The 22,303-nt window shown below is 43.8% G+C and overlaps 1 protein-coding gene across 1 annotated transcript in view; it reads left to right on the forward strand.

The window, feature by feature from the left end:
• The window catches only part of LOC131681948 (octopamine receptor 2-like), a 121,370-nt gene that overhangs the window by 47,188 nt on the left and 51,879 nt on the right, over positions 1–22,303 (forward strand). Inside the window, exons 2-3 of the mRNA XM_058963061.1 lie at positions 8,102–8,787; positions 18,234–18,348. Coding sequence (XP_058819044.1) covers positions 8,218–8,787; positions 18,234–18,348 — 685 coding nt within the window. The 5' untranslated portion in view covers positions 8,102–8,217. The remainder of the gene's footprint in view (positions 1–8,101; positions 8,788–18,233; positions 18,349–22,303) is intronic.

The following is a 22,303-nucleotide window of genomic DNA, read 5'->3' on the forward strand; positions in this document are numbered from 1 at the left end:
AGAAATTTTACGACAATCTAAACCTATGCATCAACTGATTTTGGGAACAGGTGGATAAGGGACATATAGTGGATATCAGATGGTGGTCCTTCACGAACCCGGAAGCAATAAAGTAGTCGAGGACCTGGCAGAACTATACTCGGTGCACGCCCAGACAATTGGTTTGATATCGCGGTAGCCGTCAACCACAGGCGCAGATGCCACTATCCACAAGCCCAAGATGTCGAAGATGCGCGTCCAGCGTGTAGTGATTTGCAATTCATCCATGTCGTTGACATAAAACTTGTATAAAAGGGTGCTTAGCAAAATCGAAATGTCAATAAATCAGTGTTAAAGTGTCCGTTAACAAGCTTAGCAAAAAGTTGCTCAAAATCGGCGAAATGCTGGTGCAGTTTCTCAGAAAGAATATTGTATCAAAAGTATCAAAAGCCCCTTAATATCTGAGAAAACTGATGCCATCTGCTCTTTGCTAGCATAGGCCATTTGAATTTCGATTGAGAACATCGCAAGACAATCGTTCGTCCCTTTGCCTTTGCAGAAACCATATTGTGTATCTGACAGTAAACCACTCGCTTCGACCCAATTGTGGATACGGTACAGGATCATTTTCTCGAATAATTTCCGGATACAGGACTACATTGCAATCGGACGATACGAGCTGTGAGTGGAGGCTGGTTTTTGGAAGGCGATTACTCTCACTTATCTCCATTCGTGTGGAATAATGTTACTCTCAAGAAACTTATTATATAAACTCAAAAACCGTTTTTTGGCAGAGTCTGGCAGATTCTTCAATAAGTTCAATTTGATTCTGTCCATCCCTGGGGCTTTATTGTTGCAGGATAAGAGCGCAAGTGAGAACTCCATCATCGCAAAAAGGTGTTTCGTTCGCGGTATCAGGAGGGGACGCGGCGCGGTAGGTCTTCTGTGCCGGGCCGGAATCCGGCCATCCTTCTCAGCGAAATCAAATATCCAACAATTTGAATATTCCACGTTCTCGTTGATAATGTTACGGTTTCACATAAGTCAGGCCACGCTCAAAACATTGCTCATAGGTGTTTCCCTCGTTAACCCGTCAACGAACCGGCACCACTAGCCACGTTACTTGGCTTTCGTCAAACTGTTCATTCACGTTTCTGTCGTCGCATACTGTCGATAGCTAGCAGGAAAACCGTCATCCCGGATGACGTTATACGCGGTGACCTTCTCCGCATATAAGTCTGTTATAATCCAGACGAGATGAGTTTGATAATTGCAGTGCCGCGATCGCTCTCGAACTGAAGTTAAGGAAGTGGTTTTTGATGTTCCCGGAAGTGCTGGAAACTTCTTCTTTGATCTTAAACTTCCGAGACCAGGAGCTACTTGTTTCGGTTTGGTTACAGCATTTCCAAGAGATGTCACTTGCGGAGCCCCGTCAAGGGACACTTTACGCATTTGGCACCCTAGTACATGTTCCCTCTTCTGGGTCATCAACCTCGGCCTCATAGAGGTTCATTGAAGATTGTGGTGTAACTTTCTTTAAAATTTCTGCAAATAAACGCTAGGTACGTCCCGCAAGAGAGCGTTTTAGCTTATCCCCGCGTGGTTTATTCGCAGGACATGCCGAGATATCAGTGTGTGGCTGTGTGGCCCAATTGTTTAATTGTTTACAATAAGAGCAATTCATTACCCGCGGTACAAACAGACAGGCAGACGAACCTTGTGCAGAAAGATGTAGTTCGATAAAGCAGCCCCGGCGAAGGTCACTCGATAAGAGTTTTTGAACATCCTCCCGCGATTAAAATTGAATTCAAATAGTTGCAATACAGTATTCTCACCGCAGTAAATCATTACATTTCAACCTCTCATCGTCGATAACACTTTCAATTTCTACTTTTACAGCTGAAATATATACATTATACTTCCGCGTAAAGTGTTCACAGTAAGTAATATCATTTTCCTGCTTTGAGTTGGTAACAAAACCCTTTGAAATTTTGGTCACTGCCAAGAATCGTTCTGTCAGGTCATTGGAAATCGGAAAAAGATTTAGTAATTAAGTCTTGGCCCGAAGGTAGACTACGGACCAGTTAAGAGTTCTAGATAGCGTTTGGGCCGGAGAGTTGTGAGCCTTAGGAGTTGAATTTGACCATCCAGAGAGGGAACCATCTAAAACGTCAATGTACGGTGCCAGCGCCCACGCAGACGGGAGAAAGCAATAAACGTGTTAAGATAAAAAACCCTGATCTTGAAACTGGTTCCCAACGAAGCACCGATCCAGCTTATTTAATCTTTACTGCGCGAACAAAAGGCTGAAGAATGTGGCCTTTAGAAATAGGCACAAATCAAAACGTATAATTGTATAATCGTGTCTAATCACACACCGTACATAGATTAAAACACACCCGAACTGTCTGAGAGTTGCGGTACGAATGGAACGGACGCTTCACTGCAATAAGAACGCCACCACCCGTAGCCTGGACACTCAATATTTTCTGAAGATCTATCGAGACGGTAAACAAAGTAGTCGGATCCAAAAGGCTGAACAAATATTGTCGCCCAACTACTTCCCGATCAAGATCACGGGAAGAGTGCTTGTGAGAAATGTGTGAACTTTGTGAACCGAGTTATCTTAGTACAATGAGTTTAACGGCGATCATTGATAACAAAACCAGTAGAATTTTCCCGCCTTTGTGAGATGTGGAGCGCTTATTGGAAGATAAATTTATGTGTTTTTCTACAATTAAAATTATTTCAAGTTCATCTTATTCAGTTTCAACCTGTTTAGAATACAAACGTCACCAAGCGGATGAATTTATCTACAAAAACATAAACACTTTTTTGAACATGATAATGTCAAGGTGAAGATCCCCATGTATATGGAGGATGGCACATACGACATATGATTTATCTCCTGGTAGCCCAATCTTCAGATTCATGTCGCAATACGGTAAGGTGAACCCAATTAAGGACGACCTTTGCAGGGATTTTTCCGGCTGCATTCCCAACGGTGTTACTTCCTTCGTGAGCCTAAAACACAACACCCCATGCACAGATCACACTATATACCTATGACCAACAAATTGCTACGTGTGAGTTCTCGGAGCAAGCTGAACACCGTGGAAAACCTATTGAAAATATTCAGACCACAACACCTAAAGGTAAATCACAGACAATCGTGCAACCAGCATCGATGGTTGAACCACAAAGGGCTATTTATATTTATTTTCAAAATTTATTTTTTATGCACAACTCATGTAAGTCACGCATCGAGCCGTGACAAATAAACGAATTGTGAAATGAATAGCTGGTTTTAATACAATCTTTCAGAAAATAGTAAAAATTTCAGCATTCGTATTAACAGACAAAAACGTGATTCTACTTCACTTTGATTATATCTCTGATATTACCTACCCATCTATTTCGTTCAACGTGGCTACTTTCCCACTTCCATGCTTCATGCGGACGAGACACATTGACGGGAACAGTATCATTACAAATACCGATTTATGGTGGTAGATTTTTCGAATCTTAGAACATGTTCAAAATAAAATATTGTACATAATAAATTGGTACACATTTTGGTAACTGGAAATTTGAAGAAAAAGGAACCAATCAAATGCTTTGTGTATTGTTTTGGTAGCCGATATATTTTTTGGGTGCAAGCTCCGGGCAACGAGCTGATCCAACCAGTACAATAGAATACTCAATAATTTGCAAACATGCCATTCTTAATATATGAGCCAACGATCGTAAATATAAAATAGAGTATTACCTAACAACGCTGTAACATGTGTCATGTGAAATGGAACGGACCAATCATGGCGCAGATAATTACTATTTTCCCAAAATGCATTATTTTTAGGCGGCCATCTTGGAAAACGAAGTTTTTCCTCACACCGTTGGGAAAAACTTCATGAAAATTAATCGATGTATTCGGGGCATTGGTAGAGTATTAGTGATTGATTTTTATGAAGTTTTCCAAATGGTGGGAGAAAAAACTGCTTTTTTCGTTTTCCAAGATGGCTGCTTTTTCAAGCTTTCTCAGTTGAACTAGGAATATAACACAAATTGGATTTTGTAACAGCAGCAGGAGTTGTATCAGGGAGAGGAGGAGTAAGCGAGCACGATGACAGTGAAAGAAGAACAAAACTTGCAACTTTCAGGCAAAGAGAAGAACAGTGACTAACTCATGCCTCAGGCTGGTAGATGTCTAGGATCGGGTTGACGGCGGAGAATCCTTTAAGAGTAATCAGACCATCGAACTGCTCTCCCTTTAAATTCATTTTATGCAGGCGTGGTAAAAGTGACGGCAGTCACATACTGGCATTCTGGTGCTCCAAAAGGAAGGACAGGTAACTTCTAAAAACGAGAAATAAAGGATATGGGCTAGATTAGGATATTTGTCGTTTTAATAAAAAGGTAGATGAGAGACATATAAGGAAGATCGTGACTTGCCAGGATATCCCGAACTGGAACATCAGGCGGTCTACTTCGGGCCCGGAGGAAATCTTTTAACTGTGATCTGGCACCACAATACCCGGCGCACCCCCAGACAACGTGACCAATGTCTTGATAACCTTCATTACAAGCGCACCGACTACTCTCCGTGAGCCCAATACGCTGCAAATGCGCATCTAATGTGTAGTGGTTGGACATAAGCCGGGACATTACACGTATGAAATCCCGACCCACATCCACCCACCCCCCCCCCCCCCCCCCTGAACCAAAGCTTCGTTGATACCTTCGGGATAATCGAATGTAACCATCGTCCAAGTTCCCCATTGATTCACGAGTTTTGTCAACTGTCGAGTATCCTCTGATGACAAATACTGAAAAATTCGTTAAAGCAAATTGGCCTTCTAATGCGCCCATATTTGCTAAAGAGTCGGCCTTTTCATTACGCGGAATAGAGCAATGAGAGGTGACCCAAAAGATCTTCCCGTTTACAGCCCCGGTAGTCACGAACGGCGTACTCTGAGCACATGAGCAAATCGCTTGCCAAATCATTTATTTATTGGAAAACTTTGAAAGTTTCTGCTTCCTTACTTCCTCCGAAACATAAAACTTGTGCTGGGCGGTGAAGAACAGGCCCCGGAAACTGCCGGAAGTCCGCCTTGACGTAAGTCTCATCGTCCATGATGAGACAATGAGGCTTCCGCATCTGCGTGTTTCCGGTCCCGTCAATTTCCCATCGTATTTTGCCCTTCGTCACGATTTGGAGCCTTCTGCATTTTGTACGTAAGACTTGAACAGATTCAACTTTTTGGCCACATCCCCGACTGAAGCATTGGGATTCCGCTTAAACGCTTTTACTACACGCTTATGATCCTGATCACTAATAGAACATCCATTATGTCCGCATTTCTCGTTTCCCTCCGTTCGATGCGCAGAGTTCAATAGTAACGATTAATCACACGACTCATCGTTGGCCGCACGATTCCGAGTTGTTTTCCGCGGTCCCGATGAAAAAGTTGAGGCGCTTTCGCAAAATCGATTACCGACGTTGCTTTTCAGGTAACGCAATGTTTTCCAATTTTCGAAAAAAAACTGACAGCGATAAAACTACAGTGTAAACAACACTCTAAACTACTTCTACCCAAATCTTCAAAAGAAAATACACAAAGGCTTATTTTGACAGCGTTTTTTCCGTGATGCAATACCACCCTTTAATGAAAGAAAATCAAAATAATTTTTTATATAAAGAGAATAAATAGTCACCCAGAAAAGGAGGTTGCGATTTATGTTCCGGAGGTCTTCTTCAGCAGCAAAAGTGGCCAGGATGTTAGGCAACACTCTACCCTGGGCAATGGTCAATCCGGAGAGCAATTTGTTCAGTTCTTCTTAATTTCAAATGTTCAGCTACAGATTACGGGAATGATTTTGAAAATCACGGGTAACGTGTGCTGCCGCAGCTTCAATACTTCGGCAGCTAGATATTAGTGACCCTTTCTCAGCAAACGATGGATTCGAGTGTAAACTTCTTCTCATTCGGGTTGATAGAAGAAACCCCTAATCAACTCTGAGCTACGGAAAAACCAATAAAATTAACCTATTTCCAAAGAATGTAGAGTCGAAAAGAGCAGAAAAAACAATTGTGAGTAAATTAGTTATGGAATTTGCGTTTCGACTTCGTCTCATCAGAATCCTACACTAACTTAGTGACAGGACTAAGCTTGCACCGGATTGACACAAGCTCAAAAAAAAACCAAATCACTATCCTGCGTGATGTGCCACTAGAAAATGAGTGCTGATTATGCTGATGAGAATTAATTAAATCGAAACTTGGTTTAGCTTAGCAAGCCAATTTTCTATTTAATTATTTCTCGTCAGCTTAATCAGAACTCTTCTCTTGCGGGACATCACGCAGGACAAAGCGTTTGCCCAGAAACACAAATAGTGTTTTCGTTTTTTGGAGCTAACGTCAATCCGGCACTGGCGTAGTCCTGTCGCTAAATTAGTATCAGATTCTGATGAGACGAAATGGAAAGGAAAATTCCCTAACTAATTTAATTATAGATTTTGTACACAGAAAGATGTCAGCAGCGAGTTTAAACATCAGTTCCAGCACTATTTCATCCCAGTCAACTATCATGTTGTCAACGTACCTTTTCTAGGTATCGAGTAGTGTTAAACAAGTCCTCAAAAATCATCAGAGCATTCCATATTAACATATTTATATTTGATGTAACCCACCGTTCCGCCTACTTATTTCCAATGCTCTCAAACCACTTCCATCCTGGATTCAACACCGCTTCGCTAACCAGCAACCATCCATTGAAAAGCAACGGTTCCCTTTTTTTCCATCACTCGTTTTTATTCGGCCGGTGACAACCGTCAAACCCACGACAGCGAATTTTAAAAGCCCTACCCCGCTCCTATCCACCACGCGTCCACTTGCTTGCTCGCTCGCTCCACCGATGTGACTATTCTGTTCGGCAATGTTGACACTCAATGTGATGGCGCTCAGCAGTGGTGGTTGTTTGCTAGACACGAGCCTTATTTATGATTAATGTTTCTGGCCGGAATTAACCATTGTGCCAGTTATTTTGCTTTATTTATGATTATTATTCAAAAGCGCACGTCTACTCGTAATTCGTAAAGTGGTTTGATTGAACGAATGTTTGCGGATTATGGGGAACAAAAGTTAAGCTGGAAAGTGGCCAACTTTGTTGAGAATTCAAAAAATAAATACATATTTGTTAATCAACTATAGAAACCATTCATTTTCTTCATGACAGTTCCATTTTTAGAAGAATTACATTTTACACAGATTGTTTGTCATTATGTGACACAATTTGTTCACGGAACAAATACAAACTTTAATATGGAAGTTTTGTCACAGACTAACAGACAGACTAACTCGAAAACAATTCTCCGCTCATTTTAACGGTCATCGCATATGCGACAATGGCGCTGATATATGTTATATGCGCAAGTATACGGGGGATAAACCACCAGTGAAAAATTTTTCCCGAGCCTGAGGGATAACCCTTTTGCAAATGAGTGGTTGGGATCGCGTGTAAAAGGTAAAGCTAGTGTTCTGGTAAAATTGGTGGATCGATATATTTTGAAGGAATTTTCATCATAGTGTTATGTCTGTTAATCTGTGGTTTTGTTTTACAAAGTTGTTGTTTGCGAGAGGGTGTCTGTATATAGGAGCAGGATGCCAAGAATATTACTGGCCTGAGCTGGATGACTGTAAACAATATAACTTGTTGATATGCTTGCCCGAATTTACTGAATCTCCGAATATTTTTGCCGAGATTTGAACGGCTGAGCACTCGGCAAATTCATTTTTCACTGAGATCTCAGAAAAAACTACAAAGGCTTGCTGACACTCGGGTAACATTTCGCTGAAAATCAACAAACAAATGAAACTTTTCCGAGATATCACAGTATAAACATTTACTGATTAGTCGGCTGTGCGGGAAATTACCGAGCTCAACAAAGTGTGTTCATCTAGAAGTATCCACGATGCTTCTGACCCTGCGGCTATTGCCATCTAAGTAATTATATTAACTTTCGTTGCCGAAACTCCCAACTGAAACACGCCACTCAAACCATTTCCCTCCATCTTAACTAGAAACATTAATGTGAAACTAATTATATTTGTATATCTTTACAGAATCTCATTTACAACGAGAAACACCGGAATAAGAGGTGCCCCTGCAAAACATATCTCAATCAACATCCGTAGGACGTAAAACAAACCGCACCCCCCCCCCCCTCAGAACGTGTTTGATGATGACAGAGGAGTCGTTCGTGTACGGAGTGGAGCTGAAATCGCCACCACCGACGACCGTTGCCAACCAGCTGACCCAGTACGACCGTTTCCTCAAGAGCAAAGCCATGTCGGGACAGTTTGCTAACCAGTTTCCTGTCACACCGTATCATTCGTGGGGCGTCAAATCGGATCAGACGTCGTCCCTGTTTGTCGACTACGTAACCTCCCCGGCCCGTGTTGGGGAACCGAACAACATCACAAGCTCATTGGGCGAAATTCTTCGTCACAACATCATTACCGAATGGAGCCTGCGGGGTGGAACGGCTGTTAGTGCAGCAAACGGTTCCGGTCACGGCACGGTTGGGGTGGTCGTCGTCGTAGCCACCGCTGGTGGGGCAGCAGCATCGGCCGGTTCCGGAGGGGCCAATCGAGCAGCAAGCGGTGACTCAACGATCCAGAATAATTTGATTATACCGCTGTACGCGGTCATCTTCTTACTGTCCGTTGTGGGCAATTTGCTGGTGATTCTCACGCTGGCCCAGAACAAAAGAATGCGAACTGTCACTAATGTGTATCTGCTGAATTTGGTGAGTGGTTTTTTTGTGATTTTTCAATGATGTTCAATATTGCTGATGTGTCCATCGGAGCGGGAAAATAGTAAACAAGGGATTATTACACGATGTGACAATATTTTGCGCATGATGATTTACATTTTATCCATCTGGAACGTCAAAATTGACACATAATATCCATATCAACTTTTGAATAGGGCTAATAAGATTTGTAAACAAACTATTGTTTTGCTGATTTCTTTTATTTTGTTATAATTTCAACACAGACAACATTTGAAATTGATTCTACCAAGGGTAAATATGTTGATTCAAATGTATTTATCATGAAATTCAACTCGGCAGCGGAGTAATGAGCGAAAGAAGTTTGTTTACAAAAATCTCATTACCCCTTTTGAAGAATTAATATTGATATATAGTAAAGTGGGGAAGTGTTATCAGGAAAAAAAATCCAACCTTTGGTTCCAAAATTTGGAGTTTTTTATGCTTAACATGCTGGAAAAAAATTATTTTACCTTCACGTCAACCGTCTTGACCCCTCCACTTTTACAGGACAATACATGAAAATGGATAACCTCACTTTTCTGACAGTTGAGAGAGCCTGTTTATTTGGACTTAGAAAACATTCAATACCACTTAGTACAAGAAACTTGGTTCGAATTGCTTTTAATTCTAACACCATGTAAACAAGCTCGCTGAACTATCGAGCATTTCTACTCAGATGACGTTAGCTTGCAATGTTCCACTGCCTCAACTGTCCAGGAAGCTGACCCACGTGGTATAACCCAACTCAATCGATTTATGTAACTTAAATGCACTGGTAAATTAAACAAACACGTCATGTAATTGAATCGAAAATAATTCTTCCGATTTAGCGGTAAATAACTGCAACTGATGTAATCAATATAGTTTCAGCGCTATTTACCCTTTAAAATCTGTGTTTTATCATTCGAACAATTTATGGACTCCGGCGAGAGTGTATGCTTTACATATTTGCATAGATTCAACAACATTGCCAACCGCAGAAGGGTCTGTTCATCAATGAACGTATGTTAATATTCCCAGCGCATTCTCTACGTACAATCGGGAGTGTTACATATTGGTCCCGAATGGAAACTGTACAGATAAAACAATTTAAGCGCTGATTGGTGCAATATTGGCACGATGTTCGAGCGTCAATGCTTTCCACGTGGTTTAATTAATAACGCTGTCCAACATCGTAAAACATTTATGCTTTGTATTTTCATCGTCATAGTGATTAATCTGTACACAAAATATAATAATTTCGGTAAATTGGTTCAATTTCAGTTCTCCAGTATACGGCAGTGGACTTGACCACTACGTAAAGGTTAAGCCCAAAAAACTTATTAAAGTAGGTGTTGCAGCACTAAATGGTTTTTTTAAGATATTGAAGGAAGGCCTACTACTTTATCGAGGACTACTAGTCGATCTGAAATCATCCCGCACAGCTATGGAACTTATAAGGGAGTAGTGTCTGTCAATATGTTGCAGTGCCAAACATGGCCGCGAAAAGGGATCCGAAACATTTTAAACAGAGTAAGAGAACAAATTGGTGTCTCCTAGTTAGATAGTTACATAATATTTTGCAAAGTTTGGTTATCTTCCTTGAGTTCAGTTGGCTATTGAGTTCGTCGTTGTGGTGTTGAGCTCTGGGATGAAAGCCGCGGGAAGACAGCGAAAGAGCCTCTCCAGCACCCAGTGTGGGTGTGTCATTGGGTCCGCTGAATGCTGGTACTGTTTGTAGTTTGTTGAGGGACCACGGAAGAATCTCGCTACCGCCCGGTCCGGATGTGAGCGAGCGTGTGTCCTCTGGGCGGTGATGGAAGTTGGGCCGTCGGATTGTGGTGGAAGAGCCGCGGGAGAACGTCCCCAGCACCCGGTTTGGGTGAGGCGGAGGGCCAGCTCAGTAGTGGTGGTATGTGGATGGTGTGAGGTCAACTCGTTCGCGGGCTGCCTTAGATGGATTCGAGAAGATTGGGAGCTTTCAAAAAAGCGAGTAGTGCCTCTTCGGGTACTGGGTTATTTGCTAGTGTTTCCCGAATCGAGGAGGGCAAGTTGAGATGTCGTAGCAGGTTTTCGAACTCCTGGCGGTTTCAGGGCCGGCGTTACACTTTTACCCCGAGTGGGTAGTAAGCTTAGGGTGAGGGCTCTATTATTAGGGATTTGTCCTATTTTCGATATAAACACGCTTGCATTACATACTTATTAAATCACTTGCGGTGCGTTTGCTCACATGGAATTGTGCGATGCTTTTAAATGTGCGCAATGTGTGCCCGAGATACACGCGTGGCAATTTTAAAATATTTGAATTGTTCCAATATTTCGAGTGGTAATTACCCCCTCGATTATTTTCGAGTGGGTAGTACTACCCATACTACCCACGTTATCCGCCAGCCCTGGGCAGTTTATGGGTAATTGCTCCACCGTGAATCTTGTGGTGCAAGTAATGCAGAGTGGAGGGTTGGTGTGAGCGTGGGTGATCCTCGTATGACGCACGTGGAGGCAGGAAAGCGCTCTTCGTTCTTTTCAGTTTTCGAGGTCTGCCCACTTTTCGCAGTCTTCCTTGAACTTCTTTAGGGTAGTGATAAAGTTCTCAAAGGTATTCGCCTGGAATTTCCTAATGATATTAGATATCGGGACATTATTAGAAAATAGGGCGTGAGACTGGCGACCGAATGTGGCTAAGTGGTCAGCATCCTCGTTACCGCTGATATCATAATGCCCGGGAACCCAGGCAATGATAGCGGGTCACAGGATTGCTCTATGACTTGGACGTAGGGGTACTTGAACTCCCCTGATTCCAGTTCCTTGAGAGAGGGAATCGGAGAAAATCACTGTCGATGTATCTTCAGGTTTGTTGGTAACAACATCGTCTATGGCGGCGGCTTCTGCGGAGAACTCTGAACGCACGGAGGGTAGGCTTGCTCCAATTCCGCTCACACCTGCGCACACCCCCTCACCAAGTTTCATGTATAGTGGTGCGAGGATTTATGTTTTTGTGTTCGACCATCTGGAGAAATTTGGCTCTAACCGCACGGGGATGATTACCTATTCTGGTGGATATAGCCAGACTAATGTCTAAGTTTGGCCCCTCTCATGCCAGGCATCGTCAAACGTGATATGTATATTCATGGCTCTCTATAGCAGATGGCATTCATCACCAGATGTAGTTTCTAGGAACCCCCGGCTCGTTGTAGTACTGCTACCGCCACTACCCACCGGCAGGGAAGGACGCCGGTTTGAACGCAGGCGGCTTCAAGGGGAGTGCTGGGCAGCAGGTTTGAAGCCGATCTGGATGCTCCGTCATACAGCGGTGCAAGGTCGAGAAATCACTCTGATGGAGAGCGGTGATTTATGATTCGGGTACCGGTATCACATGTTGGTGGACACACGACGTGAGCATGGGAGACCTTCGTCTTCCTAACTCCAAACCGTGACAGTACTCGTTATTCCCTTCCATCGGTCCATATATCTAGCAGCCATGCGAACCTTCACGCGCTGAAGGCTTCTGACAACGCTGCGCCAATTAGTCACAAAAGTTTCGGTCATACTTGACTTCAACTGGCCCAAAATATCTACGTTCGGGACAAACGTCGACGAGCGCGTCTCCCCTTCGCCGCTAGGCGATTAGCCCTTTCATTACCGTCGACGCTGTAGTGACCGTGATCCAGAAAATTGTATTGAGTAGGTCATACTTGGCCTCGATAGCCTAGAGGTGGCAGAATTTCCGATTACTGCCAGAAAGTCAGACAATACAACTACGGGTTTATTTTTCGGTTTCTGAGCCATAGCGAGTGTAATATCCGACGCCTCGGCGTAGAATACCGCGCATAGCACCGCTAGTTTGAAGGAGAGCCCTTCCCCTATTCCGCTTACCGATCTGCAACCAGTCGTTGAGTACCAGCACGTGATTGCAATATCTGGTGGCTATCAGTCTGTTGTATTTGGTTCTGGTCTCACCGACGGCAACGCCGGCCCTCAACTATCTACACTAACTTGTGTCCAGTCCGAGGTCGTACCAAGTTTGGTAACGAACGCGATGTAAGCGTGCGATTAGGGGTAGATCCTCCTCTGTATATTTGCGATGGATCTCGCCGACTGTCTGTAAAATGAAGCAATCTCCGGCTGTGTTCTCCTAGCGATGGTGAGTGCAGGAACCCAACGAAGGGGGGCATACCCGACCTCCACGCAGGTCACTTTAGCAGCTCTACCCCGTAGAAAATCTTAATCTGGACTAGCGCCTCGCTGATGTTCAATGCAATGCAATGATTGCAGCGCATGTGTCAGAAGCTGAATTTTTCAGTTAGTCGGCTCAGGCTGTCGACTTTGATGCTTGAAAAGTGTAAAGCGAAGTAAAGGCAACGACCATGGCAACCCCCGGAACTACGGTTCCTTACGGTAGGAAACTACAGCCCCGTCCAGCAGGATCGGCCTCCCTGTTGCAATATGGCTTATGCTACAACTGTGCGTGATCATGTTTTTAGCGACGGACATGCTAAAGCCGACATATCGGGTAACTGCCCTTACGCCGGCTTGAAGTTTTCGACGAGTTCGTCCAATGCTCCTTCCCATCGCGAACAGAACAATATCGTAGAAGTAGACGAAAAAATAAATCCCCTCCGGTAGGCTGGCCACCAGCAATAGTGTGAGAGGTCGAGAAGAGATCCATGGGTGAGCCCATTGTACTACAGACAAGCGTCGAATAGGGTCCCTCCGATTCGCACGCGGATGGCACGATTGGATAGGTAGTCGCTCAGCAAGCGACTCATGTTTCCAGTGATCTCTCAGTTGACCAGCTGTTGCATTACTTCGCGACGGCATATATTATATGCTTTCCCCACGACGGGTATAGCGATGTCGGCCTTCGGTTACAGATTGACATACATATCTCTCCAAAGCTTGAAGGGTGGCACCGGATCCTGCTTTATATCGGAACACGAACTCTCATTAATCCAAGAGTTTACACTCTTCCAGGCAGTGTGGTCTTTTGGCCATTGGCTCCGTCGTTTTAGCGAAGCAAGGGAGCAGACTGATGTGGCGGAAATCATGCGGCGATCTATTCCCCTGGAATCGCTTTGGGATAGAGCTAAGCTGGGCTTCCTTCCACCAAGTGGGCGTCGACTAGCCACGCCATATACAATTGAAACTGCCCAATATCGTCCGCTTGGCCACCGGCTGACTATGTCATAGCAGATGACAGCCAGTGGTATGAATCCGGCAGACTTGTTGTGTATCAATTCTAAAGCCACACAAAGTTCACTTCCGGTGGAAGGCTGATTGTATACTTGGCCTGAATCTAGTTCGAAAAGAACGGGCTTGCTCTGAACGCTCCAGCCCATTACCTATGGTCGTGGAATCGATCGTCGTGTACCAGTGAATGGCAATGACGTAGCCACTGTGTCGCTGATTTCCGCTTAGGGCGTTAACTCTCCACCAGAGTTCTGATATCGCGGAGTCTGAAGAGATACCTTCCAAAAAATCTGGCGCAGAAGGTGATTTTTGCCATTTTTCTATCGCTTTCCTGGCTTCGATTTTCCAGCCTTTCTGAAGTCATCAGCTCGCTGAATTCGTCGCGGGTCATCCACCGCCTGTCGGGAAGAGTTCCCGCTTGTCCTGGGATTGCAGGAAACGGCGGCCCAATTGAAAAGGCTGATGGGTTTAGTCGAGGTGTATGATTCGTCCCGATTTATTAGATCGTCGATGGTCTCCTCGTAGCTCCTCCTCGTGTGTGCGACTGGAATGTCACACTTAAAAGGATTAAGTAATCACTGTTGCAAGGGTCGGCAAGAACAGTCCGCTTAAAAGATTCGTTGATGGCGGATTCCGTCTGTCCGCGAAAAAATGTCGAACTGCCGTCGTTAGGAACAACGTTATAGTTGTTTTCGACTACTTCTGCGGTGTCATTTGTTCTCCTGTTGCATTCACGTGAGCCCCACATCTTGTGGTGCCCATTTGCATCTCCCACGATGATGAATTGGGTGTCAACTTAGTCAGTGAGCCGCTGTAGTTTTCAGCCTACATTCCTAGTGCCACCGCGAATATACAGGGATATATTGGAATAGATATTCAATCTTCCGGGCGACTGCTACTAGTTTGGTGATTGGTGATTCCGGGTTCATCTGATGCCGGATGTGCATCTCCTGCAACACCAAGCAGATGGGCTCAGCCAGGCATCCTAGGCCATTTGTATTCAACGGGACTGCCAGTATCGTGAACCATACGACGAGCTTACCCGGAGAAATGCTGGGTCTCCCGCACCAGTAGCCGCCGGGGGCGCATCGCAACGGGGCGAAACTTCTTCGGGCGGGACGTTCGTGTTATTGCCGAGGGTTCAGCTACTCTCATCTTGGCAAAGATTAGTTTCCCACCGATGTTGGGTGGTGGTCGGTGTACTGGGTGCCTCTAAGCTGTATAACTCTCTGACAGCTGTATCTGTGGACGAAAATTGCCGGCAGATGGATTTCGATCGGGGATGAGTGTACTGGAACTTACCCGGGGATGTCCAGGCCTGCTGCACCATCCGCCGCTGGGCTGGCATTGCTAAAAGGCGGAACGTCCCCATTTTGGATCTGTATGAGGAAGTAGTCATCACGATTGGTAACTGCTGGATTCCTGGCTGGTCGAAAAAGTACCGGGTGCTAAGAGCAGCCGGGAACCAGCCTGAGGTATCGCCCCACTCGTTGCTGTTTGTGAGTATAAGTTTCACGGCCCAGAGTTCTTTCGGTTGTCCCGCAGGGTCCGGGGATACCGGAAATCCTGAACTGATTCTCGTTTTAATTGAGTTGTGTGGCTTGCTCTTCATATTTCCAGTGTCGCTTTTGAAGTTAGGCGCGGAGATCGCCTGCTCTGGGACCCAATAAAATGCGGGGCAATGGCTGTGGTCGCGAGTCGCAACATTTAGGAATGCTGTGTTGGTGGATTTTCTGGATTCCGGTTTGGTTGGACTGTGGTGGGTGTTTGTGAATCGGTAGAGTTAATATTAACGGAGAAGTCAAAGGTACCTTTCTGTTGAGCCAGAAATGGTTCTGTTTCGCTGGGGGTACATCGGACGTATCCCAAACTTCCTCAGGCGGGGTCGATACAGGCTTCGTTTCATGTTTGCTACTGAAGTTGTTATTATTTGTAGGTATCCCCAATTGTTGCCCTGTTAGGCATTAGGTAGGATACTTCATGCACGGAGTTTGTGGTGTTTGGTGTCCGGAATGTTCAAAGGTCCGCCTTATGAAGGCTGTTATTGCGCGTATTCGCTCGAATTATCCACTAAATGGGCTATGGTTTCTATGCTTGTTTTGAGCTGGTGGTTCGCCAGGTCTCATCGTTCCGATCAATTTCTTCTGACTGACGGATTGTTCTTCTCTGTCTTTAGCTTCATGAGCTCTTCGCCTTCAGTCAAGCGAAAGTTGAATCTTTCCCTTCCTCTTTTCGTGCCTTGCCTTTTTAAATCAATTCGGTGTAATTGGGTTCTCTGCGTTTTTGTGCGATTAGCGCTCTTGCTTCAAAGAAGAAAAGGTTTTTGGATACTTTCGCTGTAAGGATTTCCTCCTCTTCCATGTGTTTAGGGCACTTTTGGCGCCAGTTGAGTGCTCACCGTAGTAGTTATTGCACTTCAAGATACTGGAGCATGGGTCTAACGGGTGGATCAGACTGCAGTTTACTGATTGGGACACACACTGTTGCCGTACCCATATTTGCCGCGGCGATTGCATGGCTTGGGGAGCCAACAACGCCTTGACCTTTCAACTCATCAATAAATTCGTCATTCATTGGTCGTGTATTTGCTGCCTATGTCGTAGACCTCACCGTAAGTGATGTTAATTGTGTGGTGAGAGACCACTTCAACCGTCAATCAGCTCGTTCAAACTCAGCAGAGCGTTGTACGCCTTTTTAGAGGTCATCCTTAAGACATACCGGGTTCCTCTACCCTCTTTCGTGTCTGAAATCTTCTCTGTCGGATGGCATCCTAACACACACTGTACCTGTTTCAAAACCGTGAACGTGTTGGTGGTTGGTCGGACTGCTAACATCCCCTATGGCTAGTTTTTGACATTTGTAAGACTGTGAACCATTTAGTGGATTTTTTAACTTTTGGTTAAATCTAAACGTTCAGAAGTTATAATCAAAATAACCCCGCTCTGTAGCTTAGTTAAAAATGACAGTTAAATGTTTACCCATGACGAAGAAAAAAAGGGTGTCACATTTTTCTCTGCTTGTTTGAGGTTGTCAATATTTTCAATAGAAATTGAAAGTATAAAAATCGAAACGAAAACATATTGTGTCCAGCTTTGCTTGGGCTTTTGTGGTTAAATATAAACATTCGGGGAAAGATAACTATCAAACTGTCAAACCTTAATCAAAAAATCGCCAAATGGCTCACAGCCTAAGTCTAGGAGCAGATCACTTGAGATTCATTTTTAAAAACCAACGAAATTAAATACATTTTCTTTCCTTCAAAATATAAATTTCGAATGCTTTTTGCGTTGCGTGTAAAACGTCAAAGCCCTGCAAGAAACTCTACATCCAACAAAACATCGAACAAAGTGCATCTACGTAAGACGTTTGTAGAACAGATTTTATCTGCAAGAAAGTGCAAAATTGATATAAAAATAGAAATAAAATACATTTTTGCAAATTTGATGCAAAGTTGCTATATACATTCTTAGAGTGACCAGCCCCTAGCCATAAGTCGTTCCAACTAGCGAATGAAATTCGTGGATGAAATGGCACAATGAAATAGTAAACCCTTAAACAAAGTGAGCTTTATTTACCACTTTCCAGCGGTTAGTTTTTCTAATCTCAGCAGACCAAGCTTCGATTTTACCGAGCCCTCGGCAAAAGATTTGTTTGCTGAGTGCTCGACTGTGTACATCTCGGTAAAAGATGCTATTCGCATGCTGAGGTTTGGCAAAACTAAAAAAAATTCTTTTGTTTTCATTTTGATGCCACTTTACCAAACACTGCGCGCAGCATTACCGGTCTGAATAGTTCATAAAATAATCATTTGTTCTTCAGGCAGTTCCCAGAATTCATATTTGTAAGAGGATATGCACTTTTAGAATATATTTGCTTCATATTGCTAGAACCACTTCAACATAGTGGTTGAAAGTAAGCTGCCCTGGCATCACAACGTATTCCAGCATCCAACGAAACTGATTCCGAAATTTTCGTTCATATGATAACTTTTCCGACCAACCCGTTCATCGCTATGCTTTCTCGCCGGATCGCTTTCGAAACTCGCGATAGCAACCGGTTGTTGTTGGGAAGCAAACTTTGCCATCCACATCCGCTGCTTCGCTGCGTGATTGGATATAAAAGCATCCGGTTCCCAAGGGTCGTTGCGTTTCGTATTGTATATCACTTAAGGGTCCGTGTATCAGCTGGGAGCGGAAGATTGTTTGAATTAGCATCCTAATTTTCATTCTTTCTATCTACTTTTTCATCGGTAGGCCATTTCGGATCTACTGTTGGGTGTGTTTTGTATGCCGTTCACCCTCGTCGGTCAAGTGCTGCGGAAGTTCATCTTCGGTGGCATCATGTGTAAGCTGATACCATATTTTCAAGGTAAGTTGTCCGTCCGCTCATAAAACTGTCTAATCTCGTTCCAGAGACCGGTAAAATGCGAGAGGGAGTGTTCTGGCTTAGTATTTGCCGGATGCGGTTGCCCCTTGGAAGATAGCATCCATATCAAAAGGGATTGTGTCAAGATTTGTTCCTCTCATCGTGCGAGGAAATTGGTTGGGATGCGTTATAGGATTTTCTGCTACGGAAATTTATGCTAAGTGATTCCGGAACAATATAATATCATTCTGAGAAATATTGAAACAAGTTTCTAACTCTTTCTCTATTCCGGCTATGTTGTTGTCTTAGCTTTTATGCATAATGCACTACTTACAATAGATTGAACATGGTAACATCGTGCCCTTAAGAAAGCAATGTTGGCTTATCTCATAGAAGGTAATTATTTTGGCTACAGATACTTTATACACAGACTTGCGGATACAAAAACAGTAAAACTAGCAACCATGAAGGTTAACTGGCATCACGGAAGCTCCTGTAAGCTTTGCATGGGCTTCCTCTTGTACTTCCCCTCTCAAAACCCTCATGCTCGTTTGGCCGAACTTTTTGACAGCTCGTTTGGCTGTAATTTTCAACACTTCGCTAGTCTGTGTATAAAGTGTCAGTAATTTTAGCATGCCATGCATTTACGCCTTGCACGAGTTTGAATGCGAAGAAGAATATCACTCAACTCATAAGATATTCATGATTCACACAAGCCAACACCAATATTTTTAAAAATTATCTCTCAGCACTAAAAAACTCTTTACTTTTCTTTTTACCTCTTCCCCACGGCACCACATCAAAGCACTACATCGTGGGGAGACTGATTGTGCTTCTTCGCACCACTTCCTTGGATCATGAATCGTTCGCAGATAAATCGGAGTCTATTAAATTTCTCGTCCTTTGATCCATTTAGCCGCTAACCGACTTTACTTTTATACAGCACCAGTCTCTGCATACATTAGAACCATTTCGCTCCGAACTTCTATTCGGATAGTCCCATCGTGGTCAGCTTCCGTGGCTCGCAGAGTCGGCAGCTAAATCCCATTTCGCACGATCCATTTAGCTCCTAGCTTTATCACGATCGACTAGGATAGTTACCGGAGGTGAATCTACCCTCCTGCGACTGAGAGTTTCTTGGCGGCGGAATTCCTCCCGATACCGATGTTCGTTACGTAAGCCATTTAGCTCCCAGTTTTGTGCCAATCTACTCAGATAATCCTCGGCGGTGGATTTATCCTACACAACGGCCCAGTGACAACCACACGTCGGGGATGGATCGATGATGGACATTCCATTCGCCGCGGTGTCCCATGACTGTTGCCACTTCGTTATGGTATCAAACAACGTTCTTCGTCAGACTTCTTTGATATCTCTATTTCTGTAGCACTCGTGGTACTCCTCCAGTGGCAATCCAAAGGGTGTCATTCTGACAATCACGCAGACTGCTTCCAACGATATGGTCCGGTAGGCGATAGCCAGCTCCTTGCTCAACAACCTGACCGTACAGTGCAAACACTTCTTTTTTGTATTTTTGGAAACCAGGCCGAACTGCCGTACTGGAAAATTGACGTTGATACGCTCGCCAGGAGTCTCCTTTTCCTACTACTTATCGCAGAATTGTTCCGAATGAATCTGACCAAAGCTGTGGTCGCTTTTGTCGTCTTCTCACAAGCCTCTCTGTTTTATGATGTGCTAGCTTTTTCATCCGCCTTCAGTCTTCTACTGAATCTATCGCCTCCATAGCGCATAACTACACCGGTTTTAAAGATTCTCCGACTACTTGGAGCACGACATCATCCGAAAAACCAACAATATTCACACCCCTTGGAAGGTTCAGCTCCAATACTCCATCGTACATGGCGTTCAATAGCATCGAGCCCTGGAGGAACGCCCGCCGAAATTACCATTCTTCTATCTCCCTTGTCTGTCCCGTAGATCAGTGTTTGATTTTGAAAACAGCTCTTTAATATCCTGTAGAGGCACTTAGGAACCCTTATGCTATAGAGCGAATGGGCGATTACTTCCCAGTTTGCAGCAGTTGAAAGCATTCTTCAAATTGGAGGTTACCACCGTGTAATTCTACGTTTTTCTAGGCTGTCTCCGTTCCACTTCCACAACCGTTCCGATGGCATCCACTGTAGCCTTCCTGGAAGTCGACAGAAGTTGGACAGGCCTTTCCCACTCTACGTGTACTTGGTAATCCCATTCAGAGTAACTCTCAATAACTGTTTTCCGACCGAATTCAACAGATATGTTGGCCTAGTTGCTGAAGGATCTCCAGGAGGTTTTGCCGGTAACACCAACTTCTGTCGCTTCCAGTTAACGGAGAAGCTATCTTCATCGATGTATTTCTGAAACGCTGTTCTGAACATATCCGGGTTTTCCTGCATCGCGGTTTTTTTCAGAACCAGGCTTCGGATTCTGTTTGGTCCTGGGGCCTTCTTCACTTTCATGGCACAATCAGCTCTTCGATGATTATTCGGCTTCTTCTTCGTAGTCATCCTCCTTACTATACGATTGAAACGGCTAGACCTAGACTAGCTAGACTAGATAAAGCTTCTCAAAGCTTGATTTTTACTTATCTTACCTCGCTTTGTTAAGAACGGTTCTTGTAACTCTGTACCCCAATATCCGTTCATCATGTTCAGTGTCATTGCAGGTCTCCGATTTCTTCTCCAAGCTCGACGACGTAGATTGACAGACGTCGTATTCCAGCAGTATGTCGGATGGCAACCGTTTCTTGGTTTCCCATTCCTCGGCATGGTCGCTTCGCATGCCCTTGTTAGTGCTACCTCGTCCCACAGTGGGCTTTCTCATGGGTTCGGACTCCATACAACCCCTTAAAAAGACCATAAATATAATCCATGCCAAGCTTCACAACCATGAAAACATCATAAGATGCTCTCAATAACCAAAATATGGTTTTCATATGGGATCTACCGGACCATAGTGCTGGTATTTTCGTGGGTTGATCCCATTTGAAACACCATGCAGTGAGGGTGAAATTGGACCACGACCATGGGGATATTATGGGCTTTTCGTTTGCTCGGGATGCATGCTATCGCACTATACTCATTCGAAAGCTTTTAATTTTCGCTTTCACATAATCCCATGGCTATTTTACGAAAACTTGCGATAAGGAAACAATATTTTGAAAAAACTGCATATGGAGACGCATGGGAATTATTGATATAAAAATTCAAAAATTATTTCAAAGCTACACTCTTAGAAAAAATGAAATTTCATTTGACGTAAACAACGTAGCGACGTATTTTTCTGTCTGATAATAGGATTTTAAATGTTCTGATATGTAAAATTAAATATTGGGACCAGAGCCACGAAATTTCAAAATCAGTTACCTATTTCTGCTTGCATTTACCGAAACCGACATTCAGATTCAACGCCTCCCTCATTCATTCACTTTCCAACTGACTGAAATTTCATGCAGAATCGAATGCTTGAGTGCAGAGGAAATATAAATTCATTCACCAACCAAAGCATTCATTTGTTATTATGTCGACAGTTTGAAGGCAAAAGTTGGCATCTTCTACATTTTCAAACATAAGTGAACTGCGTAATCTATATCTGATGCACTTTTGCTCAATAATCCCTCTCAGAGCCAGCATAAAAACAAAATTCACTTTGCTTCTGAAACCGAACATGTTCGAACCTGAATCAGGGCAGGAAATATTCGAACCGAACCTATGTTCGAATACTTTCAAAGCGCGAAGCTTTGCGTTACTGGTTCGTATTCAAAAGCTTCGCATCACAATCGCTTACCATCGTAATTGCGAACATTTGGGCGATACTTTTGCATGCTCTTCGGCGAGGACAAATGAAGCTTCTTGTTCATTTCATTGATGTTCGGAAAGATATGTAAAAGCTTTTGCGTAGTTTTCGACGAACACGAGCTAAGCTCTTGGTTCGTGTGATCGATATTTTTGAAACAGTTACA

Source organism: Topomyia yanbarensis, chromosome 1 (assembly GCF_030247195.1).
Source record: "Topomyia yanbarensis strain Yona2022 chromosome 1, ASM3024719v1, whole genome shotgun sequence".
NCBI classification, from domain to species: domain Eukaryota; kingdom Metazoa; phylum Arthropoda; class Insecta; order Diptera; family Culicidae; genus Topomyia; species Topomyia yanbarensis.